Source organism: Salminus brasiliensis, chromosome 15, assembly GCF_030463535.1.
Source record: "Salminus brasiliensis chromosome 15, fSalBra1.hap2, whole genome shotgun sequence".
Classification (NCBI taxonomy): domain Eukaryota; kingdom Metazoa; phylum Chordata; class Actinopteri; order Characiformes; family Bryconidae; genus Salminus; species Salminus brasiliensis.
The window spans coordinates 31,758,938-31,781,938 of NC_132892.1; the positions used below are offsets into that span (position 1 = coordinate 31,758,938).

The 23,001-nt window shown below is 41.9% G+C and overlaps 3 protein-coding genes and 1 long non-coding RNA gene across 4 annotated transcripts; all 4 read right to left on the reverse strand.

The window, feature by feature from the left end:
• Nucleotides 1–1,346: 1,346 nt before the first annotated feature.
• LOC140535538 (B-cell receptor CD22-like) lies at nucleotides 1,347–15,700 on the reverse strand. The gene is made up of 12 exons (XM_072656937.1): nucleotides 15,585–15,700; nucleotides 14,747–15,088; nucleotides 14,126–14,365; nucleotides 13,745–13,984; nucleotides 13,194–13,451; nucleotides 12,809–13,102; nucleotides 5,261–5,530; nucleotides 4,907–5,155; nucleotides 4,732–4,813; nucleotides 4,596–4,641; nucleotides 4,110–4,378; nucleotides 1,347–2,228 (listed from the first exon to the last, which is right to left on the reverse strand). The coding sequence occupies exons 1-12, from the start codon at nucleotides 15,679–15,681 to the stop codon at nucleotides 2,174–2,176; spliced, it is 2,442 nt and encodes an 813-aa protein (XP_072513038.1). The 5' UTR covers nucleotides 15,682–15,700; the 3' UTR covers nucleotides 1,347–2,173.
• LOC140536292 (B-cell receptor CD22-like) lies at nucleotides 5,522–9,336 on the reverse strand. The gene is made up of 5 exons (XM_072658012.1): nucleotides 9,254–9,336; nucleotides 7,567–7,633; nucleotides 6,819–7,160; nucleotides 6,204–6,437; nucleotides 5,522–6,062 (listed from the first exon to the last, which is right to left on the reverse strand). Exons 2-5 carry the CDS (start codon nucleotides 7,622–7,624, stop codon nucleotides 5,776–5,778), a joined length of 921 nt encoding a protein of 306 aa, XP_072514113.1. The 5' UTR covers nucleotides 7,625–7,633; nucleotides 9,254–9,336; the 3' UTR covers nucleotides 5,522–5,775.
• Nucleotides 15,701–19,345: 3,645 nt separating the features above from the next.
• On the reverse strand, nucleotides 19,346–21,451 carry LOC140535539 (B-cell receptor CD22-like). The gene is made up of 6 exons (XM_072656938.1): nucleotides 21,394–21,451; nucleotides 21,049–21,288; nucleotides 20,847–20,934; nucleotides 20,557–20,599; nucleotides 19,795–19,881; nucleotides 19,346–19,676 (listed from the first exon to the last, which is right to left on the reverse strand). Exons 1-6 carry the CDS (start codon nucleotides 21,449–21,451, stop codon nucleotides 19,533–19,535), a joined length of 660 nt encoding a protein of 219 aa, XP_072513039.1. The 3' UTR covers nucleotides 19,346–19,532.
• A 397-nt stretch (nucleotides 21,452–21,848) lies between these two features.
• Nucleotides 21,849–22,982, reverse strand: LOC140536295 (uncharacterized). Its single transcript, XR_011977594.1, has 3 exons — nucleotides 22,958–22,982; nucleotides 22,337–22,576; nucleotides 21,849–22,195 (listed from the first exon to the last, which is right to left on the reverse strand). It is a non-coding gene; the product is annotated as an uncharacterized lncRNA (long non-coding RNA).
• Nucleotides 22,983–23,001: the final 19 nt, after the last annotated feature.

Genomic DNA, 23,001 nt, shown 5'->3' on the forward strand with positions numbered 1-23,001 from the left:
TGACCAGAAAATTCCACCAATACTGAATTAGATTTAGATCTGGGGAATCTGGAGGCTAACCTTGGGTAGTAATGACCACCACATACCAGGGATATGTACAAGACCTGCCATTCAAGAGAAGCTCTGGTCCAGTCACCAGGCCTTCACAATTTGGCCCTTGTCAATGTGGCCTAGATCCTTACACTTGCCCGTCTTTCCTGCTGTGGGCTTAAGATGATGACTAAACTATTGTAAGGAAGGAATCCACTTCTACTGGTGGATTAATCCAGCCTATTAATACAACATTTAAACCAATCAGCCACACTTATTATTGAGTAGGTCCCCCTGTGCCACCACAACAGATCTGAGCATTAAAGGGATCAAAGCCTGGACTCTGCAAGACCTCATAAGATGTCCTGTGGTATCTGGAACCAAGACGCAAGTTCTGAGATGGGGCCTCTATGGATCACATCAATATGCCTTAGGTGCCACGGACTCTGTCACTGGTTCACTGGTTGCCCTTTCTTGGACCACTTTTGTTAGGTACTGACCACTGCATACCTGAAAACCCCCAAGACCTGCCTGATGTTTTGGAGATGCTCTGGGTCAGTAATCGACCCATGTCCTGCTTTTAGCACATCACCTTCACCAACCGACTGTTCAGTTGATGTGTAATGTTATGGCTGATATTTTGAGCTGTACTGGGGACTCTTCCATTAACTTTACGTTATTATACTACATTAGGTCACAAATCAAATAATGAGCTGGACATGGACAGGATTCAGATGAACACTTGAAATCATTTCATGAGATCATGAGTAGATCTTGGAAAGTATGACAAAGTCAGGTTCTGTGCATAGAGTACAGAATTAGTCTCATTTAAATATAAAAGAGGAAGCCGAAGAAGGGTTACTCTAATTCAGCTGTGGGGTAGGGTTGCACTACACAGCAGGTTCAAACAGCTTGCTCGCTCTCTATAGACTGGGTTGTGGTTCCTTCTGTTTCTATTTCTGTAGGCAGTGGTGACTCAGTGGTTATAGCTATTGATGAAAGGGTAGTGGGTTGGAGCTCTGGGTTCTTGATAACTGGGTTGTGGGTTCGATACCCAGGCTCGGCAAGCTGCCGCTGTTGGGCCTTTCAGCAAGGCCCCTTACCCTCCCTGCCCAGCAATGGCTGCCCACAGCTCCAGGCACATGTGCTCACAGTCCCTGTGTGTGTTTCACTGGTGTGTGTGTGTGTGTGTGTTCACTGCACGGATGGGTTAAAGGTGGTTTATCATCTGTTGGTTTACGCTGCCATCTAGAGGAATGTAATTATAATGACAAAGTCTGCTGTATTGTCCAAACTGTAATATGACATACACAGGATTGAAATTGCGTTACTCTCAGACCCATGATGCAACAATAAACATCAAACATTTAAATAAACATTAAATATCAAGCAGGAAATGGTATTATACTAATTTGTAGGAATCAGACCCGTCGCATGACTGATATCTGGAGCTCTGTACAGACTCACCTGATTCTTCTTGCTCAGATTTCAGGTATTAATTAATAATACTGTCTCTAGGTATACTATATGTCCAATTATTTGTGGACACCCCTTCTAATTAATGCATTCAGCTACTTTAGGTTGCACCCATTGCTGACAGAGATGTGCACACACTGCTTGTGTATTCCCTTATCTTGTGCTAAAACCAGTGTTGACCGGGGGAGGATTGGTTCCCCTTTTGAGTCTTATTTCCTCTTAAGGTTTCTTCCTCCTGATCTGAGGGAGGTTTTCCTTACCACTGGTTTGCTTTTACTTGGATCATCTGTAAAAAAAAACTACATCTGTAAAAAACTACATAAATAAATGTGAATGGAATTTGGAAGTTTTAACTGATGGGCTTTATCTTATACAAGTGTGAGAGTGCACACAGTGTTGAGTAGAGAAGAATCCAGTATTGATATTAACCAAAAAGAAAAGAAATGTTCATTTGGGGTTTTACGTCCCAAAATGTTTGGTATTGTTGATTCAGCTGTTTGTTGTATATCAAATGGTTGAAAATCTTCAATCTTCTGAAATGCTGACTTTAGGTCCAGTAAGAATCCTGTAGCTGTCAGAAGGTCTGATCTGAGGGCATGTCTTCCCTTTCCAGTGAGGTTCCAGTAGATATGCAGATGAAATTCATGTCCAGATGTGTGAACGCTGTTTATTTCATGCTGCTGTAGATCACTGAGGGATCCTCAAGGATTGAAGCAGTAGAGCTGCAACAACACAGCAAACACAGTAAGTGTGTGTACATGTGAAGCTATTCTTTAAAGGAGGTACAGTTTGGGTATGTTCAGAATTCTGCAGATGGTTGGTTGGAATTGTTGGACAATGTCTTATTTATAAATAAGTAAATAATGACTTCCGGATTCTAGTGAAGTTAACTTCTTTTACTGAGTAGTTGTGGAAATGGATGGTTCTACGATAAAAAATACCAAGGGTACATGACCAAAGGTGATGACCGCAGCATTACAGTACAGAAAAGACAGTTTTGGAATTAGGGAAGATACACAATGCTAACACTAATATGGGCACAATATAATTGGCCACATGGGGGAAGTAACCAAGCATGAAACACTATGGACGGCCAATTGTAGCAAACTTAACTACAGTGCCTTTGTTTTTCCAGTTAAGCTCAGTCATAGGAGTGTTGAATGAATATATGGTGAATATATGGTGGTAACAGCACTGTAATGACAGAGTAGCATCATACAGTCATTTACTATACTGGTGAGCAGGGTGTTTCTCGAACTGCAGTGCTGGCTAATCACTGGCTAATCTCTAACCAATCGCTAACCAGGCTTTTCTAATCATATACATCAGTTGAGTAATTACCTTCAACTTCCTAGCCACCTTGTTTCCTTGGCCATCTTTGTTTGCATTGATATAGATTACAACCACAGAGATTGAGTGGGGTTAGGTTAGGCTAACATCTTGCCTAATAGCCTCACGAGCACCTAAAACGTTCGTTTAATAACCGGGGTTCCCCTCCACAAAATGGTAAGAGCAGATGTGTGGACGTTAGGGTTTTAAATTTGGGCGCCTTCAACCACAGACGCAGCTCCTTTTCTTTGGATATGGTGCCTCACAACTCTTATCGTAATCTTTTTTTGCATAGTGTTGGAAAGGTAGTTAGCCCTGCTCTTATAGCATTGTAATGTTGAGTTAGCATAGCTAGCTACTTTATGATCAGTGTCCATAGCAGTAGTCATCACCTTAAATACAATACACCCATAAACTATTTGATATAAACTGACTGGAAATTCAAACACAAAAACAGAAGAAACAAACCCTTTGAAATGGGCGTGGCCAAATAGAGTGGATACATGCTCTGCTGGATCTGTTAGCAATGTGTTTCTTAATTACTCCTGCAATGCTCCCGAAGAGCACATGGACAAAGCAGAACTCTTATTGGTCAGAGTTAAGCCACTAGAATCCCAGAGCCTTTTGAACAACAGGCGTTCAAAAGCCTGGCTAGCTAGACCAAACCAAGACGTTTACAAGAGCTGTATAAAAGACTAGTCACTTTATACTCTATACGTCCAAATGTTTGTGGACACCCCTTCTAAAGAATGCATTCGGCTACTTTAAGTTGCACCAATTGCTGACACAGATGTGCAAATGCACACATACCCACAGCTTGTCTGGTCCCTGTAGAGAAGAAGTACTGCCAATAGAATAGGACTCTCTTAAGCAATTAAACATGAACCTGCTGGCACCGTGCTCCCTAATGCCAGGCATGGGCTAGAGGGGTATTAAGCCCCCCAGCATTGAGCTGTGGGGCAGTGGAAGAACTGTGTTCTTCGGAATGATGGTGGTGCTCCATCCAATATGTTTGAGATGAGCTGGGGAGTTGGAGATGATGAGGTGGGTGGTGATCATCCAACATCCTGGCCTCACTAACATTCTTGTTGCTGAATGCAATCGGATTATCAAAATAATGCTGTCATTATGATTTCATGACCACAGAACAGCCTTCACCACAGAATACCTCCAAAATGGTTAAGCTAAGACCTTTCTCCTTATCCCATCATCCTGTCTCAGGTAAACTATCAGTCACTGGACTAAGCAGATTTCATAAGGTCGCTTCCTCTCACCTGCCAGCAGCACCAGTGCGGGTAAACTTGACACTAGCGTACTGAACGTCGTCTTCCTCTGTCTTCTTCACCACTTTATCAGGGTGGTGCTGGACACTGGCATACTGGACCTCCTCAACAGTTCCAGAGGAGGAAGTTTTTATTGCAGAGCTCCCAGCATTCCTTTGGTGTTTGAGTCTAAGAGGTACAACATTGGCATAATGACCATCATCCTGATTGGATGGATCTGGTTCAGGTGTTGAATCACTGGCTGCAGATGTCACAGTGTTCTGTGGAGAGAAGGATGATGTGTTACACATGCAGATCAGATGATCATCTGAGAGTAAGACTGAGTTCAGGTATAATAACAGGTGCTGTGATGAAGCTGAAGAGCTGAACCTGTACATGTTCTCAGCTGCTGGTCATTAAAGTGGACCTATGTTCTAACCATCACCTTTATACCCTAGAATAAAACTGTGGAACTGGGCTGGGTTTTAATGGACTTACCTGTCTTATATTTGCATCATCAGCTGAATCACCTCTTCTCTTTCTCCTGAAAAAGAAATAATAATAATAATAATCATTATCATAATTTTAAATCCTTTTTTTCAGCTTGTTGATCGTCTAATCTTCATACTCTTACCTTACACACACAATAACACCAATGACCAACAAACAGCCAGCGGACACTCCAACAGCTGCATACAGACCAATACTCTTGACCCCTGTGTGCAGATAACAGACAAACTCAGTGAGAAATTATGCTAATTTTTATAAATATTAATGAGAGATATTCAGCTTAATGTATCTTTTCCCACCATTAACACCTTCTAGAGTAACCGTCACTGCAGCTGCTGTCTGAGAGCCGTATGTATTCTGAGCTACACAGTAGTAGGATCCACTCTGTAAAGCACTGTAACTGTGTCCAGATCCTACAGGTGAGCCTCCACCTTCTTTAAACCAGGTGTAGTTCTGCACAGGTGGGTTTGCATCACTGCTGCAGGTCAGAGTCACTGAACTGCTTAAAGCTGATTCACTGATGAACATCCAGACTTTCTTTGGAGCGTCTATGAAATATAATGATAGAAGAGCTTCTTTAAATACAGAGATGACGTCTCAGATTATGTCAGTTTCATCATTTCAACTCTAAATGAAGCAGAACAAGAACTTACATAGAACAGTTAATGACTTGTACCCTGATGATCGAGACCCTTGTGTGTTGGTTGCCATGCACTGATATTCTCCACCATCTGCAGAGCTGATGTTTGTGATGCTGTAGATCTGATTGGTCCATTTCTGCAGAACTTCTTTATCCACCTTCTTAAACCAGGTGTATTTCTGCACAGGTGGGTTTCCATCACTGCTGCAGGTCAGAGTCACTGAACTGCCCTCCACTATTTCACCAGAGGGACTGATGGACACTGAGACGCTCTTTGGAGGATCTAATATATATAAAATTATTATAATTAACTTACCTAATAACTCATAATTACTGTTATTCAAAGCATGTCAGCAGTGGAGAAACAAAATACGTTTTTGCAGGTGAGATTATCTTAAACCTTATCTAAACATCTACATTTTTCAAGATTGTTGTGAGAATATTATGCAGCAGTTTATGAAATGCAGAGATACTGAAGCTGCATCAGCTTTGGGTTGAACTAGAGCACAATCAGTTCAGCATGAACCCTCAGCTCTGTTTGTTTTCTGAGACTGAATGAATGAATCTGTACTTACATCTGACATTAAGAGTGACCTCAGGAGAGTGAAGCTCCTGACCCTCTACAGCACAGTGATACCTGCCTGCATCCTCTCTGCTGACCGACTGCAGGTGGAGTTGGTCAGTACTGGAGGGTAAAAGAGCTCCATTTCTGTACCAGGTGAATGTTGGTCTGTTAGTCAGAGTGAGGCTTGGTTTACATGTGAGAGTGACTTCACCTCCCTCTATCACTCTCTCAGGAACCTCCACCTGGAGATCTGGAAGACAAAGAAAAGCAATCCTGAAAATTAGGATGAGGGTGATCTATGATCTCAGTGCTGGATGGTAATCCTAGATCAGCACTTTTACTCTGATATAGAGACACGTTTTTATCAATAAATAAATAATTCTGTACTTACACAAGACATTAAGAGTGACCTCAGGAGACCTCTGACCATCTGCAGCACAGTGATACCTGCCTGCATCCTCCCTGCTGACCGACTGCAGGTGGAGGTGGTCAGTTCTGGAGGATAAAGGAGTTCCATTTCTGTACCAGGTGAATGTTGGTCTGTCAGTCAGAATGCAGGTGGTTTTACATGTGAGAGTGACTTTACCTCCCTCCATCACTCTCTCAGGAACCTCCACCTGGAGATCTGCCAACAAGAGAAACCCACTTCTACTGCATCATCCTCACATTAGCTGAATGAATGGGTCAGAACTCACTGGTGTCTTAAAGAAGAAATCAAACTTAAAGAAGAATTGAAAGTAAACCTAAACCTAAACCCTGATCACTCAATTAAAATACTGACCTAGGATCAGATCCAGTCCTGTTTATGAAGATCTCACTCACAGAAACTGATCCTAGATCAGCTCTCTTACTCTGAAATGCTTTGTGGATTATGGTTCTCCAGTTCTTAGCAGTGTTCTTCGGGTGTGGTTTGAAGGACTGATGTGATTATATTACAGAACTGCTGGAGGAATCCTGTTCACCAGTGAATGAAGTACAGTGTCTTAATTCTGCTGATGGAGCTTACCTGTGACTGAAAGATCTACTCCATCTGCACCCTGCCACTTCTCTCTCTTATCTGTTAGAAATCTGAAGTAGTATTTGCTCTGGTCCTTTTCTCTCACATCTCTCAGTATGAGGCGGCTGTTGCTGGTTTTATCTCTGTGGTACTGAACCCTGCCTCTGTACTCTGGATCCTCTAACAGGTCAGGAGGTTCTTCACCTGATGGCCAGAATTTAGTCCAAAATATTTTTTGTACTGTGTAACCACTTGGATATGTGTAAGAGCAGTTCATGTTCACTGTAGACCCCTTTAGAGCACAGATAGATGTAGGCTTGTATATCACTCTCCAATCCTGAGCAACAGCTCCTGCAACACAGAATCCAGAAGTGTGTAAATTGAGACTCTGTGGGTCTCAGTCAGTAAAGCTGCTGCAGAAAGTCTCACTTCAGCTCATTTCTAAGGCTGTTCATTTCAGCTGAGTTTGGAATAATCAGCTGCAATAAGCTGAGTTCATTTGGAGCTAAAAGCACAAAGTGAGAAGATCCACAGCTCTTGCAGTAGAGTGGAGGAGCTGCAGAGGAGCAGAAACCAACACACTGCAGAAAACACAACTGTTAACCATGAAAACACACACTCACACACACACACACACACACACACACACACACACACACACGGCAGAAAACACAACTGTTAACTATGAACGCAAACACACACCATAACTGATCAGATCACATACAAAAACTCTTCTATACAAAGTAGAGTTATTTACCTGAGATGAAGATCAGAAACAGCAGAGGAACAGTCAGACACACTCTGAGTGACATCATCACTTTAACCTGTACAATCAGATCATAGATGACCTTCATTCTGCTGTACAAAGAGCTCTGAGTTCATACATGCTGTTACTTCACTTCCTGTTAATACCCTTGATGTCAGAAAAAACAATGAATGAGCAGTACTTTGGTCCATATAGGAATTCAAGATGGCGGCAGTGAAGTAGGCTGCCACCATGACTGCTCCTATCACACCTTTGGATGAACATAGGACAAACACCTGGAACTGCTTGCCCTCAAGTTCCATCCTTTCTACCTTCCTTGAGAGTTTACATTGGTAAACATGGACACCGGCACTGTATGAGCTTCACAAATCACTCACACAGTTTAAGGCATGTCACTGGGAGGCTACACTCATCGTGGTTGGGGACTTCAACAGTGCCAAACCTTTACCAGCATCACCTGCCCACCAGAGGCAACAGGACACTGGACCACTGCTAGACTTCATTCAAGACAGCCAAAAGGACCAATCTTTGGCAAGTTGGACCCTGCCGCCATCTTTGGTTAAGAGTCTTGGGTTAAGAAATGAGCTGAAATGAGACTTTCTGCAGCAGTTTTACAGACTGAGATCCACAGAGTCTCCATTTCTGTGTTTCAGGAGTTATTGCTTAGGACTGGAATGTGAATTACAACCCTAAATCTATCTGTTCTCAAAAGGGGCTACAGTGACCGTAGGCTGCACTTACACATATCCAAGTGGTCACTTAGTCCGAAAAGCTTTCTGGCTCAATCTCTTGCACTGTTTGGCAAGTTGGACCAGGCCGCCCAGATATAAGGCTGAAGCGGGACGATCCGGTACAGATGGTACGCTGGTCGGACAAATCATTGGCTGTTCTACAGAACTCTGAATGGACTTAGACTAGATGAACAGAACGGTCAAAACATCAGGCCCGTTTTGTAGGGTGTTCCTGGTATGCAGGGGTCAGTACCTTCCAAATATGCTCCAAGGAAGGATCATTGGTGAACTGGTGACAGGGTCATGGGTGCTCAAGGCTCATTGATGCTCATGAAGGTACCTCCTCACAACTTACAAGGATCAAGGATCTGCTGCTAACGTCTTGGTGCCAGATAACACGGGACACCCTTAGAGGTCTTGTGGAGTCCATGCCTCAAATGTTCAGATCAGTTGAGGTGGCACTTGTGGGCCTACTCAGTATTAGACAAATACTAGGCAGGTAGTGATAATGTTATGGCTGATTGGTGTATATTTATTGGATTTTTGGGGGATAAGCTTTAATAAGCCTTTTGTTAAAAGGTGTTGGAAATATTAATTGTATATTAAAAATACTTATACAGAATTGACTGGATTATGGGATCATGTTTACCCAGCATTCTAGTCTATACAAAACACAGCATGGGCTAAATGAGTAATCCAGCTTGCCAGATTAAAGGACCAACCCATCTTTCTGGAGTAGTTCACCCAGTGAGTGTTCAGTCCAACAGCCAATTGGTTAATAACTAGCCAATTTGAGCTGTTTTAAAAGTATAATGTTTAGAGTCACAAGCAATAAGAGGTCAAACACGAACTTACAACTATGCAAATGTTCCTACCAGTTCATCTGTTAACTATAAATGTATGCCTCTTTAATAAATCTCTTAATAAGACCAAGATTATTTTCCTACCTTCACTAAGCGACGCTCCTCTCCTGAGCTCAGAGACTGAGTGCAGAGAACTGGAGGAGCTTCCTCAGTTTAAACTGTTGGACTGTGTGTGGTTAAAGTGTTGCTGACTTCTTTCTACATACGCTGACGAGTGTTGCTGACGATCTTCCTGCTGTCTCTGAATCAGTCCTTACTTCCACAACACATTTTACAAGAGACCGATCTCAATAACAGCTAAATTAAAGATCTGCTTGTCTTCTGTAGTCAGTGTGGGTGACTTCTTCCTTTCCTCTCAATAGACCCTCCTTTCTCTGAACACCCCACACTCTGAGAGCACATCTCATTAGCATGATCAGATAAAGCCGGCCAGTTCCTGAGTGCCAATGCTAACAACACTACAGCTCTCACACTCGTATGGGTCAGAGGTTGGTGATGATTGTTCTCAGTTTCTCCAGTGATGAGCACTAAAAGCTGCACCTTCCCCCATTCTGTTAATCATCATCATTATCATCATCATCTTTATGTAGTACTCAGCTTTAACTTTAGCTAATGGAAAGCTGATGATTCACAGTGGGCTGGAATCTGATTTCTGATCAACGTTTATCAGTAAAAAGAAATGGTGACTTTATTTCAGTGCTGCTTCAGTCATTTTCTGAGCTTCTGGAGAGCAGAAGTAGTCTCGTTTAAATTTAGGAAGAGGAAGAAAAAGAAAGTCTCCAAATGTTTGTGGACACCCCTTCTAATGAATGCATTTAGCTACTTTAAAGTGCACCCATTGCTGACAGAGATGTGCAAATGCACACAGACACAGCTTGTCCAGTCACTGTACAGAAGTACTGCCAATAGATTAGGACTCTCTGGAGCAGATAAACATGAACCCGTTGGCACCATGCCTCTGAGTTGGAGAGGATTTGGGCTGGAAAGTCATGTTGTTTGGAGCTAACCAGAGTTTTCTGTGAATATTAGCGACTAAAAGTCAGAAGTGCTCTGTGAACTGCTGACTGTTTTACACAAAGCTTAGAAAACATCACTTCAGCTTTCTGATGGGATTTCTCTCGTCCGACAGTGGAAACATGGAGCTGGGCTAGTTAGCTAGTGCTAACGCTATTCTCCTGAGCTTCGATACTGAAGCAGTAAAAGTAGGTCGGCTTTAAAAAGAATCAGATTAGCTCTTCAGTTCACCTCATCCTGCACATTTTAGGCTTGATATTCAGAATGAAAGTTCAAATAACCTAAATATACAGTCAATATTAAACGCTTTTTATTAAAGTATTTTCCACAAATAGGTAAGAAATTAATGTTATTGTGAGAAATGAGATGAAATGCAAGTAAAACAACAAAAACACATATTATCCCATTTATATTAAACTCAATATTCAGTGTAACCTGCACAGAGAATATTAATGCTCAAAAAGAAAAACATGAATGCATATTTTACGAGAATTAACCTAAATTATATTCTGTGAAATCTGGTCATAACTAGCAATAACTTTATTTATTTAGCAATAAATATTTATATTTTTATATGCACCACAATGAAGCACAGTCTTGCTAAATAATAGATAATAACAATATACATATACATATAAAATATATCAATAAATGATGGGGTAAGAAAGGAAAGAAGGGATATCCACAAACGACTTAAACATTTGATATATTGTAGAATAGAAGACACATATAGCCACAGTATTAAGACAGAATTATTAAATTCTATTTCATCTCTTGTGAAAAACACTTGCTGTGGGTCAAGGTCTACTGGATCTTCCAGGAGCTCCAAAACAGTCATCAGTACAAGTAGATTCACTCACTGCTAGAGTGTCATACTCAGGAGATCTGCATTGAGGATCCAGAGCTGTGTAGACATCATCAGCAGGTCTGGAATCAACAGTCTGTTTGAGGGAAAGACAGAATGAAGCAGAGGAGGAGAAATGAAGACATTTGGTGTTTGTAGGAGTTCTTTCTGAATCTGAATGTCTGAGTGAACTGTGTTTCTGAAGAGACACCTACTGCAAGTGTGTGGTACACATCATCAGAGGACCTGGACATGGGGTGAAGAGCCGTGTACGTGTCGTCCGGAGCATTAGGGTCAGTGTTCTGGAGAGAGGAGGGTTAGAGAACAGGAGCAGTTTGAACACAGAACTAAATAAATTCACTCCTTCATTAAATCCATTCATCAGAATCTCCTCCTTTAACCACAGCCTGACATGTTTGATGCCTCACTTCAAGAAGCTCCAGCAGGAATGTTCACCAGTTTTATCCAGGATGTTACAGAGCTAAACACTGCTCAGTGTAAAGGACTGTTCTCAATTAAGACTATGGAGACGTTTCCCAGAAAAAAACATCAGAGTGAAGACGTTGAGTTGGTTGTTGACTCGTAAACTATTTCTGAAAGTTTAAGAATCACAGTTTTCTCTCATTCTTCTGGTCTGTGATGTTCATGAAGTGTTGTTGTGAGCGGAGGTGCTGAGACTGAATCACAGTGCTGGAGACTCCAAACTGCAGAGCTCTCAATCAGCACCTTGGACAGCACTCTTACTCTACACCTGTGCTTCTCTACACACACGTCTTATCCAGTACTGCCATCTATAGGTGGAGATCTGTAATGACTCCAGCTGCTGGAGTTCCTCTACACTGCAGAGTGGAGTGTTTACCCTGCTCGAACCCACTGAATCAGCTCAACAGGTCAGAAACAAGCCCTTCAGGAGCTCAATCAGATCAGAAAACACTAAACTGTGCAGTCTGTCTTTAACAGCTCACCTGGTAGTCGTGTTTCTCCACCTTTCTCTTCTTCCTCTTGTTCCTGCTTTTAGAGAAGAGTCAGTGTTTTATCAGCATGATTTATTATTGATCAGTCATTACCTTACTATGAACGTTAGTCCTGCTCTGTCTCATGTCCTGCTGAATCTCATGTTTTATTATTAGCTTTAATAGAAAGTTGATTAAACTGAAAACATCTGATCTGATTTCAGTTCTCTGATAAAGGAACATGGAGAGAACAGATTCAAATACGTCAAAATAACACAAATGTTCACACAGATGTTCATTCTTACCACATCAGCCATACAACAACAGCCATAATCGCTGCAACCCCACAGAGTCCGACTCCGACCCCCACATACAGAACCATGGAGCGTTCTGCTGAAAGACACATGAACAGAAAACCAGAGCCAATGGTTTATACACAATCAAACTTTACACTGTCAGTAAACTTCTAATAATTATCTGATTTTATATTTAATATTTTATAAACACCTTCTAGAGTGACCGGCACTGCAGCTGCTGTCTGAGAGCCGTATGTATTCTGAGCTACACAGTAGTAGGATCCACTCTGTACAGCACTGTAACTGTGTCCAGATCCTACAGGTGAGCCTCCACCTTCTTTAAACCAGGTGTAGTTCTGCACAGGTGGGTTTGCATCACTGCTGCAGGTCAGAGTCACTGAACTGCTTAAAGCTGATTCACTGATGGACACCCAGACTTTCTTTGGAGCGTCTATGAAATATAATGATAGTAGAGCTTCTTTAAATATAGAGATGACGTCTCAGATTATGTCAGTTTCATCATTTCAACTCTAAATGAAGCAGAACAAGAACTTACATAGAACAGTTAATGACTTGGACTCTGATGATTGAGACCCTTGTGTGTTGGTTGCCATGCACTGATATTCTCCACTATCTGCAGATCTGATGTTTGTGATGCTGTAGATCTGATTGGTCCATTTCTGCAGAACTCCTTTATCCACCTTCTTAAACCAGGTGTATTTCTGCACAGGTGGGTTTCCATCACTGCTGCAGGTCAGAGTCACTGAACTGCCCTCCACTATTTCACCAGAGGGACTGATGGACACTGAGATGCTCTTTGGAGGATCTAAACATCAGAGAAGATCAAAACTTAGTTAATATCTGAGCAGATTTCAAGTGATTATATGGTCATTATGAATTCCACTTGTTCTACTCACACAGAACATCCAGAGTTACAGTATCAGAGGATTTCTCTCCATGTTCATTACTGGATCTACACTTGTATCCTCCACTGTTCACAGAGCTGATCTTCTTCATTGTGAAGGTCTCTCCTGTTGCTACTAATGATGTTCCTTTAAACCAGGTATATTTCTGCACAGGTGGGTTTCCATCACTGCTGCAGGTCAGAGTCACTGAACTGCCCTCCACTATTTCACCAGAGGGACTGATGGACACTGAGACGCTCTTTGGAGGATCTAATATATATAAAATTATTATAATTAACTTACCTAATAACTCAGAATTACTGTTATTCAAAGCATGTCAGCAGTTGAGAAACAAAATACGTTTTTGCAGGTGAGATTATCTTAAACCTTATCTAAACATCTACATTTTTCAAGATTGTTGTGAGAATATTATGCGGCAGTTTATGAAATGCAGAGAATACTGAAGCTGCATCAGCTTTGGGTTGAACTAGAGCACAATCAGTTCAGCATGAACCCTCAGCTCTGTTTGTTTTCTGAGACTGAATGAATGAATCTGTACTTACATCTGACATTAAGAGTGACCTCAGGAGAGTGAAGCTTCAGATCCTCTACAGCACAGTGATACCTGTCTGCATCCTCCCTGCTGACCGACTGCAGGTGGAGTTGGTCAGTTCTGGAGGATAAAGGAGCTCCATTTCTGTACCAGGTAAATGTTGGTCTGACAGTCAGAGTGAGGCTCGGTTTACATGTGAGAGTGACTTTACCTCCCTCTATCACTCTCTCAGGAACCTCCACCTGGAGATCTGGAAGACAAAGAAAAGCAATCCTGAAAATTAGGATGAGGGTGACCTATGATATCAGTGCTGGATAGTAATCCTAGATCAGCACTTTTACTCTGATATAGAGACACATTTTTATCAATGAATAAATAATTCTGTACTTACACAAGACATTAAGAGTGACCTCAGGAGAGTGAAGCTCCTGACCCTCTACAGCACAGTGATACCTGCCTGCATCCTCCCTGCTGACCGACTGCAGGTGGAGTTGGTCAGTTCTGGAGGATAAAGGAGCTCCATTTCTGTACCAGGTGAATGTTGGTCTGTCAGTCAGACTGCAGGTGGTTTTACATGTGAGAGTTACTTTACCTCCCTCTATCACTCTCTCAGGAACCTCCACCTGGAGATCTGCCAACAAGAGAAACCCACTTCTACTGCATCATCCTCACATTAGCTGAATGAATGGGTCAGAACTCACTGGTGTCTTAAAGAAGAAATCAAACTTAAAGAAGAATTGAAAGTAAACCTAAACCTAAACCCTGATCACTCAATTAAAATACTGACCTAGGATCAGATCCATTCCTGCTTATAAAGATCTCTCTCACAGAAACTGATCCTAGATCAGCTCTCTTACTCTTAAATGCTTTGTGGATTCTGGTTCTCCAGTTCTTAGCAGTGTTCTTCAGGTGTGGTTTGAAGGACTGATGTGATTATATTACAGAACTGCTGGAGGAATCCTGTTCACCAGTGAATGAAGTACAGTGTCTTATTTCTGCTGATGGAGCTTACCTGTGACTGAAAGATCTACTCCATCTTTACCCTGCCACGTCTCTCCTTCATCTGTTAGAAATCGGAAGTAGTATTTCCTCTGGTCCTTTTCTCTCACATCTCTCAGTATGAGGCGGCTGTTGCTGGTTTTATCACTGTGGTCCTGAACCCTGTCTCTGTACTCTGGATCCTCTAACAGGTCAGGAGGTTCTTCACCTGATGGCCAGAATTTAGTCCAAAATATTTTTTGTATGGTGTGACCACTTGGATATGTGTAGGTGCAGTCCATGTTCACTGTAGACCCTTTTAGAGCACAGATAGATGTAGGCTTGTATATCACACTCCAATACTGAGCAACAGCTCCTGCAACACAGAATCCAGAAGTGTGTAAATGGAGACTCTGTGGGTCTCAGTCAGAAAAGCTGCTGCAGAAAGTCTCACTTCAGCTCATTTCTAAGGCTGTTCGTTTCAGCTGAGTTTGGAATAATCAGCTGCAATAAGCTGAGCACAAAGTGAGAAGATCCACAGCTTTTGCAGTAGAATGGAGGAGGAGCTGCAGAGGAGCAGAAACCAACACACTGCAGAAAACACAACTGTTAACCATGAAAACACACACTCACACACACACTGCAGAAAACACAACTGTTAACCATGACAACACACACTCACACACACACTGCAGAAAACACAACTGTTAACCATGAAAACACTCACACACACACACACACACTGCAGAAAACACAACTGTTAACCATGAAAACACTCACACACACACATACACACACTGCAGAAAACACAACTGTTAACCATGAACGCAAACACATACAAAACCTCTTCTATACAAAGTAGAGTTATTTACCTGAGATGAAGATCAGAAACAGCAGAGGAACAGTCAGACACACTCTGAGTGACATCATCACTTTAACCTGTACAATCAGATCATAGATGACTTTCATTTTGCTGTACAAAGAGCTCTACATGTTCATACATGCTGTTACTTCACTTCCTGTTAATACCCTTGATGTCAGAAGAAACAATGAATGAGCAGTACTTTTGTCCATATAGGAATTCAAGATGGCGGCAGTGAAGTAGGCTGCCACCATGACTGCTCCTATCACACCTTTGGATGAACATAGGACAAACACCTGGAACTGCTTGCCCTCAAGTTCCATCCTTTCTACCTTCCTTGAGAGTTTACATGTAGTAAACATAGTGCACACGGACACCACCACTGTATGAGCTTCACAAATCACTTACACAGTTTCAGGTATGTCACTGAGAGGCTACACTCATTGTTAGGGGTTGGGGACTTCAACAGTGCCAAACCTTTACCAGCATCACCTGCCCACCAGAGGCAACAGGACACTGGACCACTGCTACACTTCATTCAAGACAGCCAAAAGGACCAATCTTTGGCAAGTTGGACCCTGCCGCCATCTTTCTGCAGCAGTTTTACAGACTGAGACCCACAGAGTCTCCATTTCTGTGTTTCAGGAGTTATTGCTTAGGACTGGAATGTGAATTACAACCCTAAATCTATCTGTTCTCAAAAGGGGCTACAGTGACCGTAGGCTGCACTTACACATATCCAAATGGTCACTTAGTCCGAAAAGCGTTCTGGCTCAATCTCTTGCACTGTTTGGCAAGTTGGACCAGGCCGCCCAGATATAAGGCTGAAGCGGGACGATCCGGTACAGATGGAGGTTGCACGCTGGTCGGACAAATCATTGGCTGTTCTACAGAACTCTGAATGGACCCCCCATTTGAATATGATAAATGTATATAACTTGGAACTTAGTTTGTCAATAACCTGTTTTTACTCTCAGTTTAGTAAAAAAGCTCATTCTGCTTTTGCTGGAGTAACTGTCTCTACTGTCCGGAGAAGGCTTTCTACTAGATTTTGGAGGAGCATTGCTGTAAGGATTTGAATTCAGCGACAATAACATTAGGCTAGATGAACAGAACGGTCAAAACATCAGGCCCGTTTTGTAGGGTGTTCCTGGTTTGCAGGGGTCAGTACCTTCCAAATATGCTCCAAGGAAGGATCATTGGTGAACTGGTGACAGGGTCATGGGTGCTCAAGGCTCATTGATACTCATGAAGGTACCTCCTCACAACTTACAAGGATCAAGGATCTGCTGCTAACGTCTTGGTGCCAGATACCACGGGACACCCTTAGAGGTCTTGTGGAGTCGATGCCTCAAATGTTCAGATCAGTTGAGGTGGCACTTGTGGGCCTACTCAGTATCAGACAAATACTAGACAGGTGGTGATAATGTTATGGCTGATTGGTGTATATTTATTGGACTTTTGGGGGATAAGCTTTAATAAGCCTTTTGTTAAAAGGTGTTGGAAATATTAATTGTATATTAAACAATACTTATACAGAAATGACTGGATTATGGGATCATGTTTACCCAGCATTCTAGTCTATACAAAACACAGCATGGGCTAAATGAGTAATCCAGTTTGCCAGATTAAAGGACCAACCCATCTTTCTGGAGTAGTTCACCCAGTGAGTGTTCAGTCCAACAGCCAATTGTCCAATTTATCCAAAAAAAAAAAAAAAAAAAAAAAAAAAAAAAAAAAAAAGTAGGGGCAGTGGTGGCTCAGCGGTTAGAGCGCCGGGATATCGATAACAGGGTTGTGGGTTCGATTCCCGGGCTCGGCAAGCTGCCACTGTTGGGCCCTTGAGCAAGGCCCTTTACCCTCTCTGCTCCCCGGGCGCTGGAGTTGGCTGCCCACCGCTCTGGGTGTGTGTGTGTACTCACTGCCCCTAACACGTGTGTGTGTGTGAGTGTGTGTTCACTACCAGATGGGTTAAATGCGGAGGACACATTTCGCTGTACAGTCCACACTGTACAGTGACGAATACGTGCACCTTTATCCTTTTTTATCCTTTATCCAATTGGTTAATAACTAGCCAATTTGAGCTGTTTTAAAAGTATAATGTTTAGAGTCACAAGCAATAAGAGGTCAAACACGAACTTACAACTATGCAAATGTTCCTACCAGTTCATCTGTTAACTATAAATATATGCCTCTTTAATAAATCTCTTAATAAGACCAAGATTATTTTCCTACCTTCACTAAGCGACGCTCCTCTCCTGAGCTCAGAGACTGAGTGCAGAGAACTGGAGGAGCTTCCTCAGTTTAAACTTGGACTGTGTGTGATTAAAGTGTTGCTGACTTCTTTCTACATACGCTGACGAGTGTTGCTGACGATCTTCCTGCTGTCTCTGAATCAGTCCTTACTTCCACAACACATTTTACAAGAGACCGATCTCAATAACAGCTAAATTAAAGATCTGCTTGTCTTCTGTAGTCAGCGTGGGTGACTTCTTCCTTTCCTCTCAATAGACCCTCCTTTCTCTGAACACCCCACACTCTGAGAGCACATCTCATTAGCATGATCAGATAAAGCCGGCCAGTTCCTGAGTGCCAATGCTAAAAACACTACAGCTCTCACACTTGTATGGGTCAGAGGTTGGTGATGATTGATGATGTTCTCAGATTCTCCAGTGATGAGCACTGAAAGCTGCACCTTCCCCGATTCTGTTCATCATCATCATCATTATGTGGTACTCAGCTTTAACTTTAGCTAATGGAAAGCTGATGATTCACAGTGGGCCGGAATCTGATTTCTGATCAACGTTTATCAGTAAAAAGAAACAGTGACTTTATTTCAGTGCTGCTTCAGTCATTTTCTGAGCTTCTGGAGAGCAGAAGTAGTCTCGTTTAAATTTAGGAAAAGGAAGAAAAAGAAAGTCTCCAAATGTTTGTGGACACCCTTTCTAATGATTGCATTCAGCTACTTTAAAGTGCACCCATTGCTGACAGAGATGTGCAAATGCACACAGACACAGCTTGTCCAGTCACTGTACAGAAGTACTGCCAATAGATTAGGACTCTCTGGAGCAGATAAACATGAACCCGTTGACACCATGCCTCTGAGTTGGAGAGGATTTGGGCTGGAAAGTCATGTTGTTTGGAGCTAACCAGAGTTTTCTGTGAATATTAGCGACTAAAAGTCTGTCAGAAGCGCTCTGTGAACTGCTGACCGTTTTACACAAAGCTTCGAAAACATCACTTCAGCTTTCTGATGGGATTTCTCTCGTCCTACAGTGGAAACATGGAGCTGGGCTAGTTAGCTAGTGCTAACGCTATTCTCCTGAGCTTCGATCCTGAAGCAGTAAACGTAGGTCGTCTTTAAAAAAAATCAGATTAGCTCTTCAGTTCACCTCATCCTGCACATTTTAGGCTTGATATTCAGAATGAAAGTTCAAATAACCTAAATATACAGTCAATATTAAACCCTTTTTATTAAAGTATTTTCCACAAATAGGTAAGAAATTAATGTTATTGTGAGAAATGAGATGAAATGCAAGTAAAACAACAAAAACACATATTAGCCCACTTATATTAAACTCAATATTCAGTGTAACCTGCACAGAGAATATTAATGCTCAAAAAGAAAAACATGAATGCATATTTTACGAGAATTAACCTAAATTATATTCTGTGAAATCTGGTCATAACTAGCAAAAGCTTTATTTATTTAGCAATAAATATTTATATTTTTATATGCATCACAATGAAGCATAGTCCTGCTAAATAATAGATAATAACAATATACATATACATATAAAATATATCAATAAATGATGGGGTAAGAAAGGAAAGAAGGGATATCCACAAACGGCTTAAACATTTGATATATTGTAGAATAGAAAACACATATAGCCACAGTATGAAGACAGAATTATTAAATTCTATTTCATCTCTTGTGAAAAACACTTGCTGTGGGTCAAGGTCTACTGGATCTTCCAGGAGCTCCAAAACAGTCATCAGTACAAGTAGATTCACTCACTGCTAGAGTGTCGTACTCAGGAGATCTGCACTGAGGATCCAGAGCTGTGTAGACATCATCAGCAGGTCGGGAATCAACAGTCTGTTTGAGGGAAAGACAGAATGAAGCAGAGGAGGAGAAATGAAGACATTTGGTGTTTGTAGGAGTTCTTTCTGAATCTGAATGTCTGAGTGAACTGTGTTTCTGAAGAGACACCTACTGCAAGTGTGTGGTACACATCATCAGAGGACCTGGACATGGGGTGAAGAGCCGTGTACGTGTCGTCCGGAGCATTAGGGTCAGTGTTCTGGAGAGAGGAGGGTTAGAGAACAGGAGCAGTTTGAACACAGAACTAAATAAATTCACTCCTTCATTAAATCCATTCATCAGAATCTCCTCTTTTAACCACAGCCTGACATGTTTGATGCCTCACTTCAAGAAGCTCCAGCAGGAATGTTCACCAGTTTTATCCAGAATGTTACAGAACTAAACACTGCTCAGTGTAAAGGACTGTTCTCAACTAAGACTATGGAGACATTTCCCAGAAAACACATCAGAGTGAAGACGTTGAGTTGGTTGTTGACTCGTAAACTATTTCTGAAAGTTTAAGAATCACAGTTTTCTCTCATTCTTCTGGTCTGTGATGTTCATGAAGTGTTGTTGTGAGCGGAGGTGCTGAGACTGAATCACAGTGCTGGAGACTCCAAACTGCAGAGCTCTCAATCAGCACCTTGGACAGCCCCCTTACTTTACACCTGTGCTTCTCTACACACACGTCTTATCCAGTACTGCCATCTACAGGTGGAGATCTGTAATGACTGCAGCTGCTGGAGTTCCTCTACACTGCAGAGTGGAGTGTTTACCCTGCTCGAACCCACTGAATCAGCTCAACAGGTCAGAAACAAGCCCTTCAGGAGCTCAATCAGATCAGAAAACACTAAACTGTGCAGCTTCTCTTCAACAGCAGTCTTTAACAGCTCACCTGGTAGTCGTGTTCCTCCACCTTTCTCTTCTTCTTGTTCCTGCTTTTAGAGAAGAGTCAGTGTTTTATCAGCATGATTTATTATTGATCAGTCATTACCTTACTATGAACGTTAGTCCTGCTCTGTCTCATGTTCTGCTGAATCTCATGTTTTATTATTAGCTTTAATAGAAAGTTGATTAAACTGACAACATCTGATCTGATTTCAGTTCTCTGATAAAGGAACATGGAGAGAACAGATTCAAATACGTCAAAATAACACAAATGTTCACACAGATGTTCATTCTTACCACATCAGCCATACAACAACAGCCATAATCGCTGCAACCACACAGAGTCCGACTCCGACCCCCACATACAGAACCATGGAGCGTTCTGCTGAAAGACACATGAACAGAAAACCAGAGCCAATGGTTTATACACAATCAAACTTTACACTGTCAGTAAACCTCTAATAATTATCTGATTTTATATTTAATATTTTATAAACACCTTCTAGAGTGACCGGCACTGCAGCTGCTGTCTGAGAGCCGTATGTATTCTGAGCTACACAGTAGTAGGATCCACTCTGTACAGCACTGTAACTGAGTCCAGATCCTACAGGTGAGCCTCCACCTTCTTTAAACCAGGTGTAGTTCTGCACAGGTGGGTTTCCATCACTGCTGCAGGTCAGAGTCACTGAACTGCTCCAAGCTGATTCACTGATGGACACCCAGACTTTCTTTGGAGGATCTATGAAATATAATGATAGTAGAGCTTCTTTAAATACAGAGATGACGTCTCAGATTATGTCAGTTTCATCATTTCAACTCTAAATGAAGCAGAACAAGAACTTGCATAGAACAGTTAATGGCTTGTACTCTGATGATCGAGACCCTTGTGTGTTGTTTGCCATGCACTGATATTCTCCACTATCTGCAGAGCTGATGTTTGTGATGCTGTAGATCTGATTGGTCCATTTCTGCAAAACCTCTTTATCCACCTTCTTAAACCAGGTGTATTTCTGCACAGGTGGGTTTCCATCACTGCTGCAGGTCAGAGTCACTGAACTGCCCTCCACTATTTCACCAGAGGGACTGATGGACACTGAGATGCTCTTTGGAGGATCTAATATATATAAAATTATTATAATTAACTTACCTAATAACTCAGAATTACTGTTATTCAAAGCATGTCAGCAGTTGAGAAACAAAATACGTTTTTGCAGGTGAGATTATCTTAAACCTTATCTATACATCTACATTTTTCAAGATTGTTGTGAGAATATTATGCAGCAGTTTATGAAATGCAGAGATACTGAAGCTGCATCAGCTTTGGGTTGAACTAGAGCACAATCAGTTCAGCATGAACCCTCAGCTCTGTTTGTTTTCTGAGACTGAATGAATGAACCTGTACTTACATCTGACATTAAGAGTGACCTCAGGAGAGTGAAGCTCCTGACCCTCTACAGCACAGTGATACCTGTATGCATCCTCCCTGCTGACCGACTGCAGGTGGAGTTGGTCAGTTCTGGAGGATAAAGGAGCTCCATTTCTGTACCAGGTGAATGTTGGTCTGACAGTCAGAGTGAGGCTTGGTTTACATGTGAGAGTGACTTTACCTCCCTCTATCACTCTCTCAGGAACCTCCACCTGGAGATCTGGAAGACAAAGAAAAGCAATCCTGAAAATTAGGATGAGGGTGATCTATGATCTCAGTGCTGGATAGTAATCCTAGCTCAGCACTTTTACTCTGATATAGAGACACGTTTTTATCAATGAATAAATAATTCTGTACTTACACAAGACATTAAGAGTGACCTCAGGAGAGTGAAGCTCCTGACCCTCTACAGCACAGTGATACCTGCCTCCATCCTCCCTGCTGACAGACTGCAGGTGGAGTTGGTCAGTTCTGGAGGATAAAGGAGCTCCATTTCTATACCAGGTGAATGTTGGTCTGTCAGTCAGAATGCAGGTGGTTTTACATGTGAGAGTGACTTTACCTCCCTCTATCACTCTCTCAGGAACCTCCACCTGGAGACCTGCCAACAAGACAAACCCACTTCTACTGCATCATACTCACATTAACTGAATGAATGGGTCAGAACTCATTGGTGTCTTAAAGAAGAAATCAAACTTAAAGAAGAATTTAAAGTGAACCTAAACCTAAACCCTGATCACTCAATTAAAATACTGAACTAGGATCAGATCCAGTCCTGTTTATGAAGATCTCACTCACAGAAAGTGATCCTAGATCAGCTCTCTTACTCTGAGATGCTTTGTGGATTCTGGTTCTCCAGTTCTAAGCAGTGTTCTTCAGGTGTGGTTTGAAGGACTGATGTGATTATATTACAGAAGTGCTGGAGGAATCCTGTTCACCAGTGAATGAAGTACAGTGTCTTATTTCTGCTGATGGAGCTTACCTGTGACTGAAAGATCTACTCCATCTGTACCCAGCCACTTTCCT